The sequence below is a fragment of the Colossoma macropomum genome, unplaced genomic scaffold, assembly GCF_904425465.1.
Source record: "Colossoma macropomum unplaced genomic scaffold, Colossoma_macropomum, whole genome shotgun sequence".
Lineage (NCBI taxonomy): Eukaryota > Metazoa > Chordata > Actinopteri > Characiformes > Serrasalmidae > Colossoma > Colossoma macropomum.
The window spans coordinates 4676492-4698927 of NW_023494793.1; the positions used below are offsets into that span (position 1 = coordinate 4676492).

General features: G+C 40.3%; 2 protein-coding genes and 1 non-coding gene across 3 annotated transcripts; 2 read left to right on the forward strand and 1 right to left on the reverse strand.

The window, feature by feature from the left end:
* Positions 1 to 1021: 1021 nt before the first annotated feature.
* On the reverse strand, positions 1022 to 8885 carry LOC118812856 (E3 ubiquitin/ISG15 ligase TRIM25-like). The gene is made up of 6 exons (XM_036577958.1): positions 8292 to 8885; positions 7163 to 7258; positions 6781 to 7014; positions 4352 to 4508; positions 4179 to 4229; positions 1022 to 2495 (listed from the first exon to the last, which is right to left on the reverse strand). The coding sequence occupies exons 1-6, from the start codon at positions 8856 to 8858 to the stop codon at positions 1978 to 1980; spliced, it is 1623 nt and encodes a 540-aa protein (XP_036433851.1). The 5' UTR covers positions 8859 to 8885; the 3' UTR covers positions 1022 to 1977.
* Positions 8886 to 13770: 4885 nt separating this feature from the next.
* On the forward strand, positions 13771 to 13866 carry LOC118814146. The gene has a single exon (XR_005007706.1). It is a non-coding gene; the product is annotated as a small nucleolar RNA U13 (small nucleolar RNA).
* Positions 13867 to 14721: 855 nt separating this feature from the next.
* mak16 (MAK16 homolog (S. cerevisiae)) lies at positions 14722 to 20089 on the forward strand. Its single transcript, XM_036578251.1, has 10 exons — positions 14722 to 14919; positions 16016 to 16065; positions 16211 to 16320; positions 16401 to 16465; positions 17079 to 17230; positions 17999 to 18053; positions 18199 to 18273; positions 18416 to 18526; positions 18686 to 18751; positions 19582 to 20089. The coding sequence occupies exons 1-10, from the start codon at positions 14905 to 14907 to the stop codon at positions 19807 to 19809; spliced, it is 927 nt and encodes a 308-aa protein (XP_036434144.1). The 5' UTR covers positions 14722 to 14904; the 3' UTR covers positions 19810 to 20089.
* Positions 20090 to 22436: the final 2347 nt, after the last annotated feature.

A 22436-nucleotide genomic window follows, 5' to 3' on the forward strand; every position in this document is an offset into this window, starting at 1 on the left:
GACAACTATGAAGAATATGAAGCAAACAAAACCAAGTCAGTCTTTGTATGATGTTTGTGTTTTACCTTGTCATTTACTCCTATGTGAAGATAAGGTCAGTCTCTGGGTCTTAATTTGTATGCTAATGACCACTGCTCTCACTGGCTGTCTCACCAGAAGGGGAGGGGTAAGGGGTCTGGTCACTGTGTTCAACAGTGACTGTACAATAACACAAACTGTTTGTAGCCATTTACTCTGATGGTCAGATAACTAGGTCACTAAATCATAGGCATGAAGTAGCCAAGCATGTCACTGAAGTAGCATGTAGTTTATTCTTAGCGAGCTGATTCAACATGTCCAGATAAGATGGCTTGTCTAGTGTTTTAGTTATAGTTTTTTTCTACCTGTCCATCAATTTATCAGTCTGTAGATGTTAGCTGACGTTACTGTACTCTGATAGCTGTGAAGGAATTTTTCCACATTTATATCCTTTATTTAGCTTGGACGCCCACACTGTTGTGTGTTTGATTTTCCAACAGTTCTGGACACATCCTCGAATTTCAGTCTTGGCATCTACGACAAAGACACACCTTTCTGTGGTGGCTGAAGTGATACGGACGCCTGTGTTTCTGAGGTTAATAACTGTCCAAAAGGCAATGGCAGAACTTGTTTTACCCAGTGTTTACGTTTCTTGTGAAAAGGGCATATTGGGTGGGAAAACTGTGAACCTGGCAACGCTTATGGTGGGTGCATACTGTACCAAACACTCTACAGCATAACCAATGAAAAGCATGATTCTACAAATCCAACTATTTTGTAGGTAAGTGCATCATCTGCCCTTGTAACCTGTTATGGTTGCGCAACTATATTGTTATCCGATTTATATTATTCTTCTCTTTTATTCTTATTTTTCTGCCGTTTCTTTGCCGCGTAACTCGTCCTGCAGTTTTCGAGATATCAAAACTGTTCCTGATTGTCTGATTGTGTGATGCGTGCTTGTATACAGCTTTTTGATCGGATGCACAGATTCCGTGTAGCAACGGAATTTTGCGGAATTTTTTCCCATAGAGAATGAATGGGGTGAAAAATTGCATGACAATCTACGGTACTTCTGCTTGACCGAAAGACATAATTTTGCATACACTATTTCAGGGCAGGCCCCCAAGCACGAATGTTCTGACCCGCACTCATCTGTTTGTCGTTTTTTTTCCATCCCTCGTTTCTCCGATAGAGTCCCATTCATTTTCACCCAAACCCCAGCCCTATTATTTCCTTTGTCCAACAGATAACAAAACGGATGTACTAACTCAGGGCAGATCACCAAGCTCTAATCCACAACCTTACTGACCCACACCCCTCTGTTTGTCATTTTTTCATCCCTTGTTCCTCCCATAGAGTCCCATTCATTTTTGCCCAAACACCACTACTATTATTATCTTTGCCCAACTTCAAGTATTCATTCAATGCAGATCCCCAAGCTCTAATCCTCAGCCACACTGACCCGTACTCCTCTATATATCGTTTTTTCATCATTCATTCCTCCCATAGAGTCCCATTCATTTTCTTTCGCAACAAAAGCCCTAATCTGTCCTGTCTATCCTGACAGCCACCAAAGTACATGTACTCACTCAAATCAGGTCGCCGAGCTCTAATCCACAGCCATGTGTAGTTTTTTCATCCCTCGTTCCTCCAGTAGACTCCCATGGTAACCACTGCGCAACCATTCCGCGTTTCCTTCAGGAAATGCACTTTTCTAGTTTTACAGGAAGAACTCCCATGTGTAAATCTCACATATGGATAGGATAAAAATAATATTAACAAAGGTGATGGAAAAGGTGCAGGTGGTCACTATACTGACCCATTTTCACCCCCTCAAATCAAGCACTGAGGCTCACAAACCTAAGGTTCATCTGCTAATGACTCTCAGCCAGACACAATTCTCTCTATGTGCTGCTCATTTTCTGAATGAGGGTATCTGAACACTCACACATCAACAGATCAGTTGATTTCACAAATCTGAACAGAACTGGTTCTTGACCAAACTCCATACCCGGGATAGAGTGGCTGAGTGAACGTGGCCTTGACTCTGAGGAAGGGCATCATTGTGTCAGAGACGCTGTGGAAGGACAGAATTCCTGCCCAGTAATCCACATACACTCCTATTCTGGAAGAACAGGAGACGGCAGGCAGTTTAGTCTCTTTGTTATTGTGCCTGAAGGAGAAACTGGAGTCAGAGCAGATCAAACTCCAGGACTGATCGTTGCACCCAAACTCACACTCACTGCCATCCCCGCTGAGATCTTTATATGAGACGGCGATATGAACTCTACCAGTCCAGGCCACCTCCCAGTAACAGCGTCCAGACACGCTCTGCCTGCACAGCACCTGTCTGCACTCGTCAAGTATCTCTGAAATATTGAAATAAAGCTTGCGGCTCCATGACACTTTTTTGTTTCCGTCAGAAAGGCAGAGTTCTTTGTGCGCTGTGCTCGGATCCAGTGAGAGGGGACAGTAGTCTGGTGGAAGACAGAGGTACAAGAGAAATTTCAACCACTATGTTTGTCTTTCACTCATATGATCAGACAAATAGTTCAATATCAGCTATTTTATGACAAGTCATTTTCAGTTTCTATGTAAAACTACAAAAATGAATTCAATTTCATGTCATAAATAGTACAGTAAACATACTGATTGTCCATGTTTGAGTGCAACTGGACTTTCCATGCTCCGCCCACAAATGCATTCTTAACAACTGTTCACTCATGACCCCCCCACAAGTCTCTAGTTGGAACAATCTATCCAAGATCACCACCAGAATCAGGCCACCATAAATTCAAGCTGGAGTTTAGATTTGCTACACAACACTGAGTTTCCAGTTTGAAATTCTGCACTGCTGAGTCAAACTATGTTGTGATACTACGCTGTGATAGGTAATCAAACTTATGCACATTGAAAACGAAAACAAATTTGACCCAATGGTAACATTTGCTAGAAGACACAACAAAAAATTGACTACTTTATCCTTTTAAAGCATCTATACTGAAAGCCACCCCATCACACATCGCAGTGTTAAAAGATTAAAAACCACTGTTTTTAATGCAGGTGAACACACCAGTGACTCCAAGCTGTTTAATTTCTTTGGGCCATAACAGAAAGGCCTTTGCAAATGACATGTGGCTTACAATTTACATGGTTAATGGTAGCTTACCTCTCCTAACATTACCAACCTAGTCTGTTTTCATCTTTCAGCGAGAAAACATAGCAAAGTTGCTAAGTGAGGTAGCAAAATAATACCAAGCATGGCAGATTGTGTTGAAAGTTTTATTTAATTGAGTATATATATATATATATATATATATATATATATATATATATATATATATATATAGCTGCATTATTTGGCTATTACTGCTGTTATGATGATGATTACATGAACAAGCATTACCATTTTCTATTTTACATTTCGCTGTTGTCAGAAGAAAACCTCGTATCTCTAAAATGGTAACTTTACAGGAGAAGGAAAAACATACTTTACTTTTAATGTAAGTCTATGGAACCAAACGTCTTTCCAAGTCATTTTGGGCCGTTTCTTTTGGTCCATTCTTCATGAAATTTACACACAATGTAAAGATCAACAGGCATTTTCACATTATGTCAAGAACTGAAAAACAACAAAAATGGAGATATGAGGGTTTTCTTCCGACAGCGATATTCATAGATACATTTCTATATTGCATACATATGTTGTATTTACGCCTGTTATTGTACATTTGCACTGTGCGTTTTGCACTATTGATACTATTTGCACTTCTGGTAGATGCTAACTGCATTTTGTTGCCTTGTACTTGTGCTGAGCAATGACAATAAAGTTGAATCTATCTATCTATCTATCTATCTATCTATCTATCTGAGTAAAGTGCAAAAGCTTGAGCTTGAGCTTGCTTATTGGCGGTGGACATGTACAGTGTGTGGTGGCTTTTACAGTGTCACCCTTAACACACATGCAAATTAAGTATGGTTTGAAATGAATGGCGCATTCTATAATTTCTAAATTTTGACCAAACTAACTTCTCATTAGGTTGTGTAATATTTGTGCCAATGTTCTGTAATGCTTCTCCAGCTTATCAGCTGTTGCTATGTCAGATGTCATTTGTGGGTGGAGCACAAATAGGCCAGTTAAGTAGGTAGCTGTTTCTTACACTTCAGGTACTCCTTTCTGGTTGTCGGCTGATGTGGCAGGACAATGTGAACTATTTAGAACAAAGACAAACACATATGCAAACGACTGTAAAAAGAAGTTCCTAGTTAGTGTATCAGTACATTCAGTAAATTCTAATACTATAATGAGCAACATTCTTTATGACAATCTAACCTCCTGCTGATTTGACCACTGCAACACTGTAGACGTCTTCCACTTGTTCTTTTACTCCACACACAGCTTTCCTCAGCTCCTCTATGGAGAAGTGTAGAGTGACGCTAATGCTGGCTAAGTCTGTCGACTCAGGATGGCCAGAGACAGACTGGAAACTCTGAGGGATAAAAAAATAACACACAAGTCAAAACTCAATACAGAACAATTCAGTTCAAGCACTGATGGAAATCTGTGTCTCCGAAGTGTCTAATGATCATGACAAATGGCAAGTAAAAACTCCCTTATTGAGAGGAATCAAGACTCAAAATGGGAACCCATGAATGAATAAAGAAATGACTAATGAATATGCGATGATGATTAATGAATGAAGAAACTACATGAGGTTGTCCAAAAAGAACGAGAATGAAAGTAAAGGGGAAAGCCCACCGATTTTCTTTGCAATGGTAAAGTCAGGAATCAGGCCTCGCAATATCTACAATACAAATATAGACACCTTATTTACCATCAGGTGAACCTGCACATGCCTTCTAAGTTATTATATGTAATGTTGGTAATAGTAAAATAGTGCTAAAACGCATTTTAGGCCTAATTCGTATATCAAAGCTATTATACAACAATCTATAAGGCATAGGGCAACTTATTCATATTCATTTCATGTAATAGCTTTCTGTGAGGAAGCTTTTAGGACATTAAACACTGCGTCTGTCTGGTTCCTATCACCACCACTGTAAACAATAGACTCTTAATGACTTTGCCCAGAGGAAAGAAATATTCTAAATGAGATCTCTTTTTGATCTCAGGTTCTTCTCCTGGACCCAGTTAAGTCCAGTACTGAAATCAGAGTGAGACTTTAGCCTTTTCTGAAATTTGGCTCCTGAGAAATAAAACTCTTTGATCAAAATATTGTCACACGTGTGGCTTAACTCTTTAGAGTCTGACTCGTCTCACCCCAGTCTCAGCTGAATAATATCTCCGTAAGAAAAGTGTGAGATCTCATCGTCATCTGTGCAAAAGGAGAACTCACGCTTTTCTCCTTGAGCACCAGAATTTCTCACAGTGAAATGCTGATGTTAATCTCCTCTTTTCTCCTCAGGGGGGGTTTGGGACAAACAATTCAGATCCTTCATTAATATAATATTGAGATCTGCTTTGTTTCTCTGAAACAATCTTAAGAAAGAATGTTTTTCCTATGGGTGTTCACATCTAAATAATTCAATGATGCAGAAATGTGAAAAAATGTATGGAATTTTAAATCTATGACTGCCTGAGGACACATTAGACACATGTGAAGTGCGCAAGTGTACAATGTCTGTCCCTCCAGAGCTCAATCACAGTCAACAGTCAGACAACTCAATTTCAGTTTCACAGCAGAGTGTTTGTAATAGACAGCACTTTTACAGTTGATCAGAAAGCCAGTGATGGGGCCGTACATGCTTTTGGAAGCCCTAAGCAAAACCCTCTTTGGGCACAGCACCAAACAACCTCCACTTTTTTGGTAGTGAATTGATTTAATGAACAGAGGGGATTAGCCTACAGCAGTAGCTAAATAGCTATATAGAAATCAATATATAGTTGGTTAATTATCTGCTGCTCTTTTGCTGAATATATGGGGACGTTTTGAGAATTTTTCATTATGAGAGGTGTTTCATTCTCCTTATAATAAACATAATTATTTATGTAGCGCTTTTTACAGCAGGTGTTGTCACAAAGCAGCTTTACAGAAAAATCCGGGTCCAAGCCCCCATGAGCGTCGGCAATGGCGACAGTGGCAAGGAAAAGCTCCCTAAGAGCAAGAGGAAGTACCCTTGAGAGGAACCAAGACTCAGAAGGGGAACCCATCCTCGTCTGGTCGACACCGGACAGCAAAGAGTGTTAGTATAAAGTATTATAGTACAAAAACAGGGAAAACAGGTGGAGCAAATGGTTAAATTGGTTAGTTTAGTTTAAGCAGCAGCAGCAGCATCATTGGGAGGGTCAGTTCAGGAGGGTGAGGTTTGCACAGCGCTGTACAGCATGAAGCTCAATGGTGGTCAAGCCGGTCCAGAAGGCTGGCGAGCAGTGGGCACCCGATCCTGTAGGCTGACTAACTGGTTAACTTAGCCGACTAGCTAACTAAGTACACTGCTTATTACCTCTTTTTTTGTTATAACTTGTTATCCTCCTGCCAAAAGGTAAATTGAGATGCACATTTTATATGTTTTGAAATTCCAGCCATGATTTTTAGTCCCTCAGTTAGGCTGTTTAGTCTGTATCAAGGTAAGAAAATCAATGTTTTGTATATTCTGTAAAGGCAGCCCCTGAAGCATGTAACCCTTAAAACCCTGACAAAAGTATAGATCTTGTGATAGATCTTAATAAATTTGGTCAGCAGTCCCAGTTTGACGCCAGGTGTATGGAGGCTCATGCACTTGATTTGTTTGTCTCTATACCTGAAGGAAATGGATGTGGTCCTCCGTGTGTGAAAGCTTCTCCAGCTCATCGTCTCTCTTCTTCAGATAAGCAATCTCCTGCTCCATTTGCCTAAGGAGTCCCTCGGCTCGACTCAGCTCGGCCTTCTCCTGAGCTCTGATCAGCTTTTTCACTTCAGAGCGTCTTCTCTTAATGGCATGAATCAGGTCAGTGAAGATCGCCTCACTGTCGTCCACTGCTGCCTGGGCAGAGTGCTGTTGGGAGGCACACAGAGAGGATGGGGTTTATTTGAACAGCTCTTTCAATTACTGGATCCCCAGACGGTGTGTTCCACACTGAGGTCCGCCCTGGCGGACTGGAGAAGAGCCCTGACTCTGTGCTGGCTCCACTCGGTATACCCACCTTGAGGTTCTCCATAGCCTGTCTCACTTCCTGCAGCTTCTTATCTCTCTGCTTGATTCCCTGCTGGAATTTCGTCTGGATCTTCGCCAACCGTTTCTGTGCACAAAAAAAGACCAATGTGTACAAACCACAGCAGCCACATGTCTAGCACATGCTAAACATTACTGAGTACTGAGAAATAAACAAACAGACTAAAATACAGTGTGTGTGCTGCTGCGAGTCGCCCTGTAAAGGCTGAAATAATATTTTAAAAGTCAGAGGCATTGGATCGGGAGTTTTTCAGACCATGTCACGTGTCTTTACATATTAACATCATGCGCACAGGCTCAAAATAAAGGTCCAGCTCGATGCTCAGGTCCCAAATACAAAATCAACGGCATACTGATGAAGATCTGTTGACAATAGATGATAATTCACTCACATAATCACATGACACGTCCTTCACCAAGTTTTGACTGAATTCTCTTTGATTTAGCTTTCAGCTTGCCTGTAATCATCAGATTTATCTGCTCGCTTAAGGGGTCCAAAGCACAACCCACATTACAAAATGTTCAATGCAGTTACAAATTTCTACCAGAGAGGTCTCCAAATCCCCAAATCTTACATAGAGCAGCTTTAAAGCTATAATCAGAAGCAATCTGGTGCAATTTAAGCTTAAATTAAATTTCTTAATATTGTTCATTGTGGGCTCCAAAAGGCCTGTTCCAAAACTCCAACTCTTTACAATTCTAGATGTATTTTGTATAAATTCTCAGCACAGCTTGGATAGAGTGAATCTCATTTCCTTTAAATGAACAATTCTAAACACACACACACTCCATTGCAGGGCAGACAGACAGACATACACAATCACACCTAGGGGCAATTTAGCATGTCCAGTTGGCCTGACTGCATGTCTTTGGACTGCGAGAGGAAACCCACACAGACACGGGGAGAACATACAAACTCCACACAGAAAGAACCCTGGTCGCCCAGCCAGTAATTGAACCCAGGCTTTTATTGCTGTGAGGCGACAGCGCCACCCACTGCGCCACCGTACTGCCCCAATTCTAAACAGAGTAATGAATCTCACCAATAAATGTAGTAATACTTTGCAGTTTAATCACCATTTTGGGCATAAACATTTTACCTGCATCTGAGATCTTTCTGCTGCTGTTGAGATTGTATCATGGCCGTTATGTTGATCCATCGTGCACTTAAAACAGATGAATTTCTGATCTGTGCGACAAAACAGCTCCAGCAGCTTGTCATGCTGAGAGCAGGTTTTCTTCGCTCTTTTCTCGACCAGTTTGTGCTTCTTCGATGCAGAAGATTTACAGTGAGTCTGAATATGAGCTTCACAAAAAGAAAGAAGACATTCCAGACAGGACTGGACAGCTGTCCCAGTGCAGACGTCACACTCCACATCTCCAGGTCTGGCAAAAGAGTGAGCAGGTTGTGCAGGTTGGAGTCTCATCTTTTTCAGTTTTTCTACCATTTCAGCAATAAGACTGTTCTTGTAGAGAACAGGCCTTGGATTGAAGGTGTTTCTGCACTGGGGGCAGCTGTAGACCTCCCTCTGGTCATCCTGATCCCAGCAGTCCTTAATACAGCCCAAGCAGAAACTGTGTCCACAGGGAATAGTGACTGGATCCTTCAGTAGATCCACACAAATTGAGCAGCTGAATGAGGCCTGAGATGTTAGAGCTTCTGCCATTCTGAAGTGCTCACATATGAAGTCTTAATAGACTGAAGAGGAGGAAGAAAGACCAAGGTTAGTTTCATTCTTCTAGAGTTTTGTCAGTAAGAGCTGTAGAGTGGCTTTTCTAGTTCAACCTGTATTTGTGTTATGGGGCAAGAGCTATAAATATCTAACTAACACAAGTCTGGAGCTCTTTAGTAGCGTGTAGAGCAGCCAAAACCATTAATCTGCACACATTCTCTTCAGTTAGTAATTGCAAGATGTATTGAAATGAAATGAACCGTTTTTAGCCAACCATGTCTGAACACATCGGAATTAGACCTCCGCATTTAACCCATCCGTGCAGTGAAACACCACATACACACTGGGGGGCAGTGAGCACACTTGCCCGGAGCGGTGGGCAGCCCTATCCACGGTGCCCGGGAAGCAGTTGGGGGTTAGGTGCCTTGCTCAAGGGCACTTCAGTCACATACTGTCAGCTGAGGGGATTGAACCGGCGACCTTCCGGTTACAAGGCTGGTTCCCTAACCTCCAGCCCACGACTGCCCCCTGTATTCATGTATGACTGTATTCAGTAACTACTGCAGATTATTCTACTATGAACGTAAAGTGTGAATTAACATGTTAACGCACATACAGGCCCTTAAGGTTAATAAATCAGATCAGATTGATAAAGGAAGAGGAAATGCCTGTCAACAAAGTATTATGGATATTCCATTTAAAATTTCCAGCACAGCAAGCACTGATAAGTAGAGATGGCATGATACAACTCTCTTTTTTCCAATACCAATAATGACCCCTTAAGTATTGACTGATAACAATACTGGTACTGCCAACTCCCATTGTACATACTATTTTTGACACTAATTATTTAAATCTATTTAGTTTTTCAAGGAGAAAACAATGTCTTTGTAACAGTGTACCTATACATCACACCTACAGGAGCTTTTATGAAGCCCATTCTAAATCCATAGGCTTTAATATGGAGTTGGTCCCCCTTTGCAGCTATAACAGCTTCCACTCTTCTGGGAAGCTACAGGATTTCTACAGGATTTCGGAGTGTGTCTGTCTGAATGTTTGTCCATTCATCCAGAAGAGCATTTGTGAGGTCAGACACTGATGTTGGACGAGAGGGCCTGGCTTACAATCTCGGTTCTAGTTCGTCCCAAAGGTGTTTGATGGGGTTGAGGTCAGGGCTCTGTGAGGGCCAGTCAAGTTCTTCCACACCAAATTCACCCAGTCATGACTTTATGGACCTTGCTTTGTGCTCTGGGGCTCAGTCATGCTGGAACAGAAAAGGTTCTTCCCCAAACTGTTCACACAAAGTTGGAGGCATATAATTGTCCAAAATGTCTTGGTGCTGAAGCATTAAGATTTCCCTTCACTGGAACTAAGGGTTCTAGACCAACCCCTGAAAAACAGCCCCATAGCATTATATCATTATCCCCCCTCCACCAAACTTTACAGCTGGTACAGTGCAGTCAGGCAGGTAACGTTCTCCTGGCATTGACCAGACCCAGACTCGTCCATCAGACTGACAGATAGAGAAGCGCGATTCATCACTCCACAGAACACATTTCCGCTGCTCCAGAGTCCAGGGGCGGCTTTACACCACTCCCTCCGAGGCTTGGCATTGTGCTTGGTGATGTAAGCCTTGCATGCAGCTGCTCAGCCATGACAACTCATGCCGTGAAGCTCCCAACGCTCAGTGTTTGAGCTGCTGTCGATGCCAGAGGAGGTTTGAACTCTGCAGTTATTGATCAGCAGAGCGATGGCAACTTTTACGCACTACGCGCCTCAGCACTCGAATTCAAAGATTCAGAGGTGTGTCCCAATACATTTGTCCAAACAGTGTATAATTTATTAGATCAAAGTAGGGCCAAATCTTACAGAGCTTGAGGTCAAACAATCCCAGCATTGCATTACACCAGTGAAGGAAACGTTAAAAAAGTGAATTGAAATAGTTTTGAGATAGTAACACAGCGAGTGAATCTAAATTTGGGTGAAAAACAGAATAATACAAATTATACATAATATAATGGTACAGTATTGTATACAGTATATACTGCAACAGTATGTAGTATATGGTATAACCTGTTACAGTATGCAGTATACAGTATATACCTGTACAGTACATGGTATACAGTGTACACTGCACAGTATGCAGTATACAGTATATATTGGTATAGTATGTGGTCCATAGTAATTACTAGCATACTCGATACTATACTGTATACTACTATGAGGAGTAGAATGCAGTAAACGGTATTGGTACAGTATTTAACATACAGTGCATAGTAAGTAATTTCAAACAGTCTAGATCTCCACAAGGAAGTTTGGTGACCACTGGCTTTCTAGAATCAGTTCTAAATCCCTGCTCAGTTTTTTTTTGTCTAATCTAAATACTGCTGCAACTTGTTTTTCTCTAATTAAAATTTGGTCCATTCCAAAGTCATCACTGTGATCAATAATCTCGTACAATGCTGAACATACATACTGAACATACAGATGCGTTAACTGATAATCAACTGATCAGTACTGAATTATTCTGACCACAAAAATCCCAGGAGGGAGGGCATCAGTGAGTGTGGTCCAGATCCGGTGAATTCGTCACGAAATCGTCAGAAACACTGTAGAAGGCCAAAATTCCTGCCCTGTTATACAATTAAACATCTACCCTGGAGGTGCAGGGGTCTATGTGGGTATCAGTCCTACTGCCAGACCACCAGAAAGAGTGACTGTATTTTAAACAGACCAAACATTAACACTGAACACAACACTCAGGCCTATTTTTGTTAGTCTCTCCTACAGATGCCTTTATATGCTAAGCTCCTAAGACCTTAACTGTAAAATGTTCTTTTCTTTCAGTCAGCTTGAGTTGTTGTAAAACACACCAGCTGTATTGTAAAGATTAAACCACCCAACCCACAGAGTGGCTGATAGCCTAGCGGTAGGGGAGGTGAGCCATCAGCCAGAAGGGTGTGGGTTCAAATCCCAGGACTTGCCAGGTATACCTAGCTGTATCTTGGGATTAGATGTGTCTTGTGACTTAACCCCCAAGGCTGCTTCTAGAGTGGGCATAGCTAGGCAGCAAAATGACTCATTTCCCATGAAGGACCACTAAAGTACATAACTGAAATAAACCATGTGCTGGAAGACGTAACCCAGATTTAACTGTGTGTAGGCTAAGATTTATAAATGATGTAGCATTTGCATCAACCTTATTAGGTTTAATAAATTTGGGCAAAAACATTTTTCTGAAATTGTTCCACAATTTTTAGATGCAGTTTTTTCGCTGATTGGTGAACCTCTGCCCATCTTTGCTCTGAGAGACTCTGCCTCTCTAAAATGCTCTTTTTTATAACCTGTCATGTGAGTTAGCTGCAAATCGCTCCTCCAGCTGTTTTTTATTAGTATCACTTACTTTTCCAGCCTTTTGTTGCCCCTGTTTCAACTTTTTTTGAGATCCCATCAAGTTGTAAATGAGTTAATGTTTTTCATGAAATGGTAAAATGTCTCACTTTCAGCATCTGATATGTGTTCTATGTTCTATTGTGAATCAAATATGGGTCTATGAGATTTGCAGTTCATTGCATTCTGTTTTTATTTACATGTATTTACATTTTACACCATGCCCCAACTTTTTCAGAATTGGGGTTGTATTACGAAAACTCTATTTAAAATTTCTGGTGCACACACTGATAAGTAGAGATGGCCTGTATACCGCATACAGTATATACTGTATACTGAGCCCATATATACTGTGTACTGTATGCAGTCTTTTTAACTAGTGGTATAAGCTTACAAGGACATAATGCTAATAATAATAATAAATAATAAAAATCTTTGGTTCCTTAAAGAACTATTAACTGCAGTGGTGACCAATCCTGCTCCTGCAGATCTGCCTTCATGCAGATTTCAGCTCCAACTCTAATCAACCTCACTTGAAAGAATTATTGCCTGTAGAAGTCCTTGGCTGATGCATACTAGTATACTAAGTAGTATGTCAATAGTATACACGATAGTATGTCAAAAACAGTGCACCTCCTTTAGAAGCCCATTCATAAGTATAGTATGGTAGTATGTGGTTTTGGACACGGTTCTTGAGTAGCTGAAGGGGGTCTATTAGATTTAGGTTTCAGTTGTGACCTGCAGAAAGGTAGATTTCCAGGAGGAGGTTTGGTGGCCACTGATTTACTGGATGGTTCTTTCATGAACCATCTTTGGTTGGTACTACAAAGAACTCTCAATGGTTATGCGCAGTACATTTTCAAAAATGAAATAAATGTAGAATAAAAAAAAATGTTTATTTATACATACATCATATACAGCAGTATGCCCTGCGATGGCCTGGCGACCTGTCCAGGGTGTATCCTGCCTTCCACCCAATGACAGCTGGGATAGGCTCCAGCGCCCCACCGCGACCCAGAAGGATAAGCGGTTTAGATGATGTATGTATGTATGTATATACGGCAGTAACTTGCTGTGATTTTTGTGTTTTGACAGGAGCATCAATTAAACATAAGAGGTGATCATTATATGCTGGCCTGATTGGTCTAAATGCCACAAACAGCAGCTTCTACTGGAGATCAGACAGTCTGTCTGAAAGTGTCCAGCATTTTAGATTCTGATTTTTTTTTTCTGGCTGCCACGAGGTGGCGCTGCATATCTACACACGAGGAGGAGGCTGCGTGTACAAATCCCAGAATGCACTTCTCATGAATGCGATTAAAAGTGTGTTCAGTGTTGAAGCAGTTTGTGGTTTTCAGGCTCCCTGCGGTGATAAATCAACTCTGAATGTAATATTAATGTTAGAGACACTAAAGACTGTAATACTTTATCATGATCACAACACAGCCACTCACCCTCCTGCAGAATCCTGCTCTGGGAGAGAACATCAGCTCGACAGGAACTGAGGCTTTAAATGATCTTTCCAGTTCATAACCGTGATGATTGGTTTGTTCACACTTATTGTGAAATGCGCAGCCTTACTTGTTACGCTTTGTGCATAAACCGTCTGACTGGACTGGAATAAACAACGTAAGCTATTGTTCATTTTGTATCACAGAAAAAATTAATGAAAATAGTTTATAAGAATTACTAATGTTTCATATTTTTTTGGTCTTGGGTTTGATTGTATCAGTCTGAGAAAGTTTGAAGTGAAGTCTTTATTGTAGCTAATGGCGTTGTGCGTTTATAAATGTGACTGTTTAAACGTAAAGTTCTTAATTATAGACGTATTTTATATATAAGACTAAAGCCACTGTGGACACGTGTAAAACACCAAAAGTCTTTATGTGACTTTACACCCTACATGTATTTTGGTTTGGTTAGTGTGCATTAAGTTTTAAGTTCTCAGCACTGATCCAGCTAATGTACATACGTGTATATATATATATAGAGAGAGAGAGAGAGAGATGAGTACAATTGTCCGTTATGGTGTAAAAAATAACCAAAAAACAGTAGTTTAATGTAGATGTCTTGGTCCCCTATACAACACCACACCATATGTATATATATATATATATATATATATACATACATACTTATAGTTTTACTTTTAATTGAACATCTACAGGCTTGCTTCAAACGACATCTCGTACCTGTACAGCGACAGTAAATATAAAGATGTTAATATATCTAATATTATCTTATCTTATCTTAACTTAAATAAATAAGTAAATAAATAAATATTACACCAACGTCATCGTTCTGCCAGTGTTTGTACATCGACCACCTGTTAACAATGAGTGAAACTAATAATATATTAACATATAAAATATAACCGTTTCAAATACTGAAATACTGTTATACTATTATACCGTACTGCGCGTCCTCGGCCAGATATCGCGAGAACTCCCCCCTCCTTCAGCGGAAATCTCGCTCTCCAGCATGGTCGCCTCCTGACGCTTACCCCGCACATGTGGCAGCTCCCGGTTCATCAGAGTTTGCGTTCAGCGTTAAGTTGGTGTTTTAGTTGTACTTATTCAGGAGTTAAACTCACCGGGTTTAACTGCGCTGTGGGTTAAAGGTTCAGCGGCGTCTCGGAGAAGAATCCAGAATGCAGCACGACAGTGTGAGTAACGTTACCGCGGCCTGAGCTGCTCTACAAACAGCCCGACCCAGCGCCTTCAGCTCGGGGTCTCGGGTCAAGATTCATTTATACAGACTTTGAACTCTGTTTACCGCTTTCTTGGTCACTTATGTGACATTATTTAGGAACCAGTATTACACAGCACGACGCTGAAGTTGGCTTCTAGTTCGAATTTGCCGGTCCACCTTAAATGGTACAGCGGTTACATTGTGGCACAGGCGCCTGAGCTACCGAGCAGCTGCATCATTTAAGGTGGAACGAGAAAATCCAAAAAGCAGCTAATTTGAGCTTCGTTTATTATTATTATAAATGTTTTTCTTTTGTTTCTTGGACACAAAACTGTAGATGGACATCATCTACGTGTATTTGCTTGCTTGTTTACCAACACATTCATAAGCAAAACCGTGTACATGGTTCATATTTTTCACAGAAAGTTGTGAAAAACAAGGTGCCAATTTGTTAATGATTAGTTTGGTCATAACACTCATTTATTATACTGTAAATTGGCCTATAGAATGATAACATTAGTCATTAGTCAGTTAATGAAAACGTGTTACTTTAACCTGTAAGCTGCCGTATTTAATTTATATGATGTAAAATTTCTAATAATACTACAAGAGTTACTGAATCTTCGAGCTTTATTTGTTGCTCTACACCCTGCAAGTAAGTCTTAATTTCCACAAGAACAGAAATAATAAACAGCAAATGAGTAAATTATAGCATTTAATGATGGTAAATATAAGAAATTTAAATTTTTTTAGGGTTGTATGATGTCTTGTATTTTTCTTAAGCTGTTAAATGGAAGTGGGAGTTCGGTTTATGCACACTTAGGAGCATCTGACGATGTAATTGGCCACAAGGTCTCTTATAACTGTCCCCTGCTGACCACCTTCAGAATTTGTCAGGATTTCACTAAAGTATTCTGACGTATTGCAAAATTAGTCTTTTTTAGTAGACAGATCAATGATGAATCACAGCAATATACAGATAAGAGTTATTGTGTAACAACTGTACTCGGTCTACTCTGTTATACATTTTACACCGTCCTCTAATTAAGCTTTCCTTTTTTTTTTTAAAGGTAATATGGGATCTTATCAGCAATAGACAGTTCTGCTCCTATAAAGTCAAGTAAGTATAAAGGTTCTTCTGAAACTGAAATGTGGATAAAGCTACTGGTGTTATTGATTTGTATTCACTTTTTTGTGCAGTATGTGTGTTTAATCTTCTCAGACAGTACTGACTTTTACACCGATTTTTCCTTTGAACACTGAAGAACAAAGACGCAACAGTTCTGCCGGAATGAGTACAACGTCACCGGCCTCTGTAATCGCCAGTCATGCCCCCTGGCCAACAGTCAGTATGCCACAGTCAGAGAGGAGAAAGGTATGGAGTGATTCTTGGAAAGTTTGTTTGAATTATCGTAGCTAGTGTATTTTATAACTCTGGGTTGTTTGTACTCTCAGGTCGGTGTTACCTCTACATGAAAGTTATTGAAAGAGCAGCTTTCCCAGCTCGCATGTGGGAGAAGGTAAGCCATGCGTATATAATACATTCTATAACAAGTAAGTGACAAAAATGGTTTTATGTAGTAACTTATAATTGCATTCAGTCCTTCTCTGCTGCTGTATCAACATATCTCTCTCATCATGTAGTGCTGGTTTAAGGCTAAAAAGAATGTAAAAGCTCATCTATAAGTGTTAGAAGTGTTCCGAACCCAAATACAGCCTGGGAACTTTGTCAGAGCCCAAACCGACCCACGGCACCATGTTTTGAGTTTGAACCTGAGCCCATCAAAACTCTCCAAAACTGACCCAAACTGGCTCCCAACATAAAAGTGCAGAATAAAACCCAATAGTGACATAATGGCCTTCTGTAGTTCTCTGATTGAACATGTAAAGTAATAATAGTAAAATAATCATTAGTCCAACATTAAGTTGGAATCCAGCTTTAAAAAATATATTCATAAAGCAGTGCTTACCCACAGCGTCCCAAAACTTTTCAGCTGGATAAACTTTCCATATTTTGCTTTTTGCCTCATGCTATTTACCATAATCCACTGCGTGTCTTTTGCTTGTTCCTGTATTATAATACAGTGTTGATTGTTTTTTACCGCATGTTATAGCTCTGATGTTCTGTTTCAGGTAAAACTGAGTCAGAACTATGAAAAGGCCCTGCAGGAAATCGACGAGAATCTCATCTATTGGCCACATTATATGCGGCACAAGTGCAAACAGCGCTTCACTAAGATCACACAGTATCTTATCCGCATCCGCAAACTCACGCTGAAGAGACAGTGAGTACATCCATCCATCTGTTTACCTCTCTCTTCTTTTTTGTCCTTTCTGTAGTTTTGTAGGCTGATGTAATTTTGTAAATCCTTTTTCTGTCTGTAACTGACCCATTTACACACCAGTAAGAATAAGGGCACTGAAGTTTCAGCCACCAAAACATTTCAGCCCAAAATGGGCAAAAGTCGCACTTTTGGTTTTTGGTCGAAAAAGCGGGAGATTTAATAGGACTGCAGCGAAGTGTCAAAATCTAACACTTAACAAATAATCTGAATGGTTGAGAAACGGTGATTAAAGGCACGTTTTTTCCCTTAACTTTCCTGTGCTGGGCAGTGCAGACACGTTCAAATAGGGGAAAAAAATGTATGTGGAACAACTTCCCAGTTTCAGCCAGGGACCTGAGACAAGCGATTTATATTCACTGGTAATCTTGAGTATCAAGAGGACATTCCACACCCAAGAGTGTCTCCACTACACGTTTTACTAAGACTATTTTATGTGAAATTTATTACCTTGTGGTTTTTATGTTTATAATGTTTATTTACAGCAAAAAGCCCTTTTTTCAGTTTTGTTTTTGACCAGTAAGGTCTAGAAATTCAGTTCCAGACAGGAGTTTTTATTTTGGTGCGTCAGTAATGAGAATCAGTGACAGCAAACCTCATTTTGTGTTTTACAATATGGATTTTTTTTTTTTTTACCATAAAGCCCAGCGTGTCTTTGCTTGTTGCTATAGTACAATACTGTGCTCAGTACAAGTCTTAATTTGTTTGCAGGAGAAAACTGGTCCCACTTAGCAGGAAAGTAGAGAGGAGAGAGAAGAGGAGAGAGGTGAGTGAATAACAATCAGTGTCTGTTTTTGTGTTGCCGTAAAAACTGTATACAACTCTATATTTCTAGGCCAAGTACATGTATTCCTGTATTAAATCAGGTCTAGTCTAAAGAATGAAATACCTCTATCGTTTTTTCATTGCAGGAAAAAGCTCTTATTGCTGCTCAGCTGGATAACGCCATAGAGAAAGAGCTACTGGAGAGGTTAAAACAGGGCACGGTAAGAATGACCTCACAGCACTCGGGTGACTTTGAACTGATATTGAAACCCTGAGGAATCTAATCGTTGTGTGAATCTCTGACTTCACCATTAAGTAGAGAGCAGCTTGAATAACGTCCTCTTATCTTCTCATTTGTATCAGTATGGAGACATCTACAACTTCCCAGTCCATGCTTTCGATAAGGCCCTGGAGAAACAAGATGTGGAGAGTGAGACAGAATCTGAAGCAGAGAGGAGGAGGGAGGAGGATGAGGTAAACAACTTCCTTTGTGTTCATGTTAGTTTAATGTGACTGTTACTGACACTCAAACGTATGCGAGGTGAGTTAACTGGGCTCTGTGAAGGTGGCTCTGCTGTAGGGATGATGTGGTTTTGACTTTGCCATGCTGATTAATTGTGTTTGTCTCTGCAGGACGTTGGAAAGAGAGAATTTGTGGCAGCCGATGAGATTGAAGAAAGTGATCTCAGCGATTTTGAGGTGAGCCCATCAGTGCTTTTGCTGTTTTTTGAGTGCAGCATATACATAACACTGTATAAACCATACTGCAGGTATATCGCAGTTCTGATTCATCCTAGATTAAAAACCTGTATGTTGTGGTTAAGAATTGTCCTGCATTGTATATGTGTACCACTGTAGTTAATTCATAAGAACTTAGTATAGATTAAACTAGACACCACAACCTAAACTGATGGTTTGTCTACAATTTAAAGTATGTTGGGAACAACAAAAGATGGTTTGGAAAAAAGCAAATGTTAGTAAATAATAAACTATAATTATTTATTTATAGTAAATTCTTGTCAATTATCACAAGTAGCTGTTTAATTACTGTTTTTCCAGTATGAGGCATCCTGGATATTAACTTTCTTTTTAGATAATTCATGTTATACATCTTCCTTAGTCAGTCTGGAATCCACTGCAGCTCCATTCAACATTAAAATTTTACAGCTTTCTACAAATTGTTTGAAAACTATGCAAAATAGCGTATCAGAAGCACTTTGTTCATGTATCTGCAACAAAATTGCCTTTATGATGTTGAAAACAGTGATCTCAAACTTGTGAATGTTAGTCTAAATGATGTTTGATAGATCAGTGATGGATGATAACTTTGATTCCTCCAAATGCCCAGTGAATGGCAATAATAGGCCAGGATGCTTAAAGTAAGCAGTTAAATAAGCAGTGCTTGGTTGGAGGCTCATTTGCATAACCCAGACTTCTGCTCAGTGTTGTGATGCCAGTATATTAACAATGCATTGTGAAGATAATGGTAATAACTACTGTCTTGTGTTTACCATGAAATGCATTTGCAGGATATGAACAACCTAAAGGCCAGCGACGAGGAAGAAGAAGAGGAAGAGAGTGAAGAAGAGGATGAATCAGAAGAAGAGATGGAGGAAGAAATGGAAGTAGAGAAAGAGCCCCCAGTCAAGTCGAAAGGAAAGACCCCACTCAAAGGACCAGTGAGGAAGAAGCGAGCTTATGTGGAGATCGAGTATGAGCAGGAGACGGAGCCTGCCTCCAAGAGCAAAGCCTCGTAGAGGCTAAAGCAGAACAGACACAGCACCAACTCTGTGGCCTTTGCCTTTTCACAGACTTTGGTTGAAACTTGGTTTTGGTTCCCTGTCATGTTCACTAACAACCAGTTCAAATTCATGTCCACGTACTCAGACAGCCTGTCCGGCAGCAGATCTCTGCTCAGGGAGGCCTGTGATTATTTCAGTGTGAACAGTTTTCTGTGTAACTATGCTGTTGATAAGCATAGTTGTTCTTTTGTGCGTTGTGATCAGTGACACTGATTAAAACGGCTGATAACCATGACAATTGTGAAAGTAATTCAGTCTCCCCTCTGAAAGACTTCTATTTTTCTTTTTATTTTTAAACCTAAATGTGTTAAAACTATTTCGTTTCCTCATATTTCTGTTCTGTATTTCCTCAAAACTGTTTATATTCTTGTTTCTTAGTAGGTTTTGACATTCAAACATGAGAAAATACAGTTTGAAACAGGATGTGGGTGTTTTTTAAAGTAACAAATTTGAATTTAAAGTTTCGTCATCTTGAAAGGCTTTTCTAAAGTAGTCCTAGGTAGTTTTCAGTGACCCTGTTGAATGGTTCGTTGTGGACTGCTCTAGCTAGTAGGGGTTGCATGACTTAAGGTTTTTTAGAGTCAACAGTTATTTAATGAAAGTCAGGTCGACGTTGACTAATCGATGATGGCGTCGTAGTTAAAGGCACAGGAGAAGGAAATGCTTGGCAACCAAGAACTATAAAAATCCTGACTTTTAAAATCTGTAACAAAGACAAACTCCTCAGGTCAGTAAGTGTGACATGCCCTTTCCAGCAGGCCCTGGATTGCATTCCTAGCCTTCAGGAAAGTGGAGATATGGACCCCAGTATCTCACAAATGTGTATCTGACTTGGGCGCACCCTAGGAGGCCTTTAAGACGCTTGCCTGTGTCGGAGGTCGGGAGAGCCAGAGAAATTTAGAGCGCCATAACTCGGTGAAAATAAGAGTAACCAGCTTCAAGCTTTACAGGATAAAAGGATGTTGTGCCCCCTTTCTAACAACACATGACTTTATTGTAGTCTGGAAACACTGGAGATAATGGCATTTAATGTTGGAATGGCAGCATGTGCTCCACAATGTGTTCAGTGTTTTAACGGTGCTTTCACAAATGTGCAGGTTACCCTCTGTGACCCAACCCAGTACCATGACAGATTCTGGATCTTGAAATTTGTGCTGGTAACAGTCTGGATGGTCCTTTTTGATCCGACGAACGCAGCGTTCATTCCACAATACACATTTCCACTGAGAATCTGTCTACCTCAGATGAGCTCAAGCCCAGAGAAATCGGCAGTGTTTCTGGTCACTGTTGTCATATGACTAACTGTGCATACCACAGCCTTAGCTTGCATTTGTGGACCCAGGGACAGGCAGTGTTTATTTACAGCAGTTTGTCAGAGTATTCTGGAGCTCATGTTACAGAAACATGTTGGTTATTAATGCAGTGCCATCACAGGGGTTGAAGGTCATAAGCATTCAGTTGTGGTTTTTGGCCTTTACCCCTGAATTACACCTGAGCCTGTGATTTTTTTTTATATTATGCACTGTAGAGGGTGAAACACAATATTTGCAATAACTTATCGAGGAATGTAGGTGCCCCTAAGGTGACTTGGCGATTATTTTTTAATAAGGTGTGGCCACAAATAACTATATTGAGGCCACGAGTTAAGCGTCTCATAACTCCAGGCCTCAAAATATTTTTTGTGACCTCGTACAGTAACTTACAGAGCACGTCCCATATAAACTGCTGGTCACTATTGCATCGCAGATAATGACCTCGCCTAGCCAGTAGCTAAGCAAAAGACAAAGATTTAAGACAAAAATAATTTGGAGATGAATGAATTTATTTGCATCTATAATCACTCCAGCTGATTTCCTGATACGTTTAATCTGCAACGAGAAGCTGTCAAACACAAAAAGTCGCGAAGCTGAAGTCAGTTACTCATTCGCCAGCTCTTTGTTTTAATTTTCCCGTTCCACCTTAAATTGCACAGCAGTTACATTCTGGCGCCTCAGGCACCATTTAAGGTGGAACTGGAAAATTAGTACAAGAAGCTGGCGAACGAGAAGACTTAAGCTAAAAAAAAACAAACATTGAGAGACATTTTACAAGAAACTGTTCTACTTTTGTGGAAAAGTTTCCTGCTGGAGATGTGAGAAAAGCGGCTATAGCTGAGCTAAAGATTAAAGCAGAGCAAAGTAAGTCTGTGTTCATGTTTATATTTTTTAGCCTATATTAGTACATTAGCACACACTGAGACACATTTACAGCCAAGATGGTAAAACTGACATAAAATGTGGCTCCCAAGGTGGTTTGATTTTTGTTGAAAGGACAAAACAGCTCTTCTCACTGTTTGGGGTGCTGACCCCTCCCTTAGGGGCTCTGAAGAAATAAACTAGGTTTCATGGTCTGTCATTCAGAGTTCCTGCTGGCTGCCCTCACTGCTTTTGGGTGGTATAAAATATACTTGAAAAAAATGTGATAATAAACATATTCGATATATTCTTCAACAAAGAAACAAAAGTTCTACTGGACGCCCGTTACTGAGGATATCAACTGGAAAAGGGCGTGGCTTTTGCCTCATAAATACTGTATGTCCAATA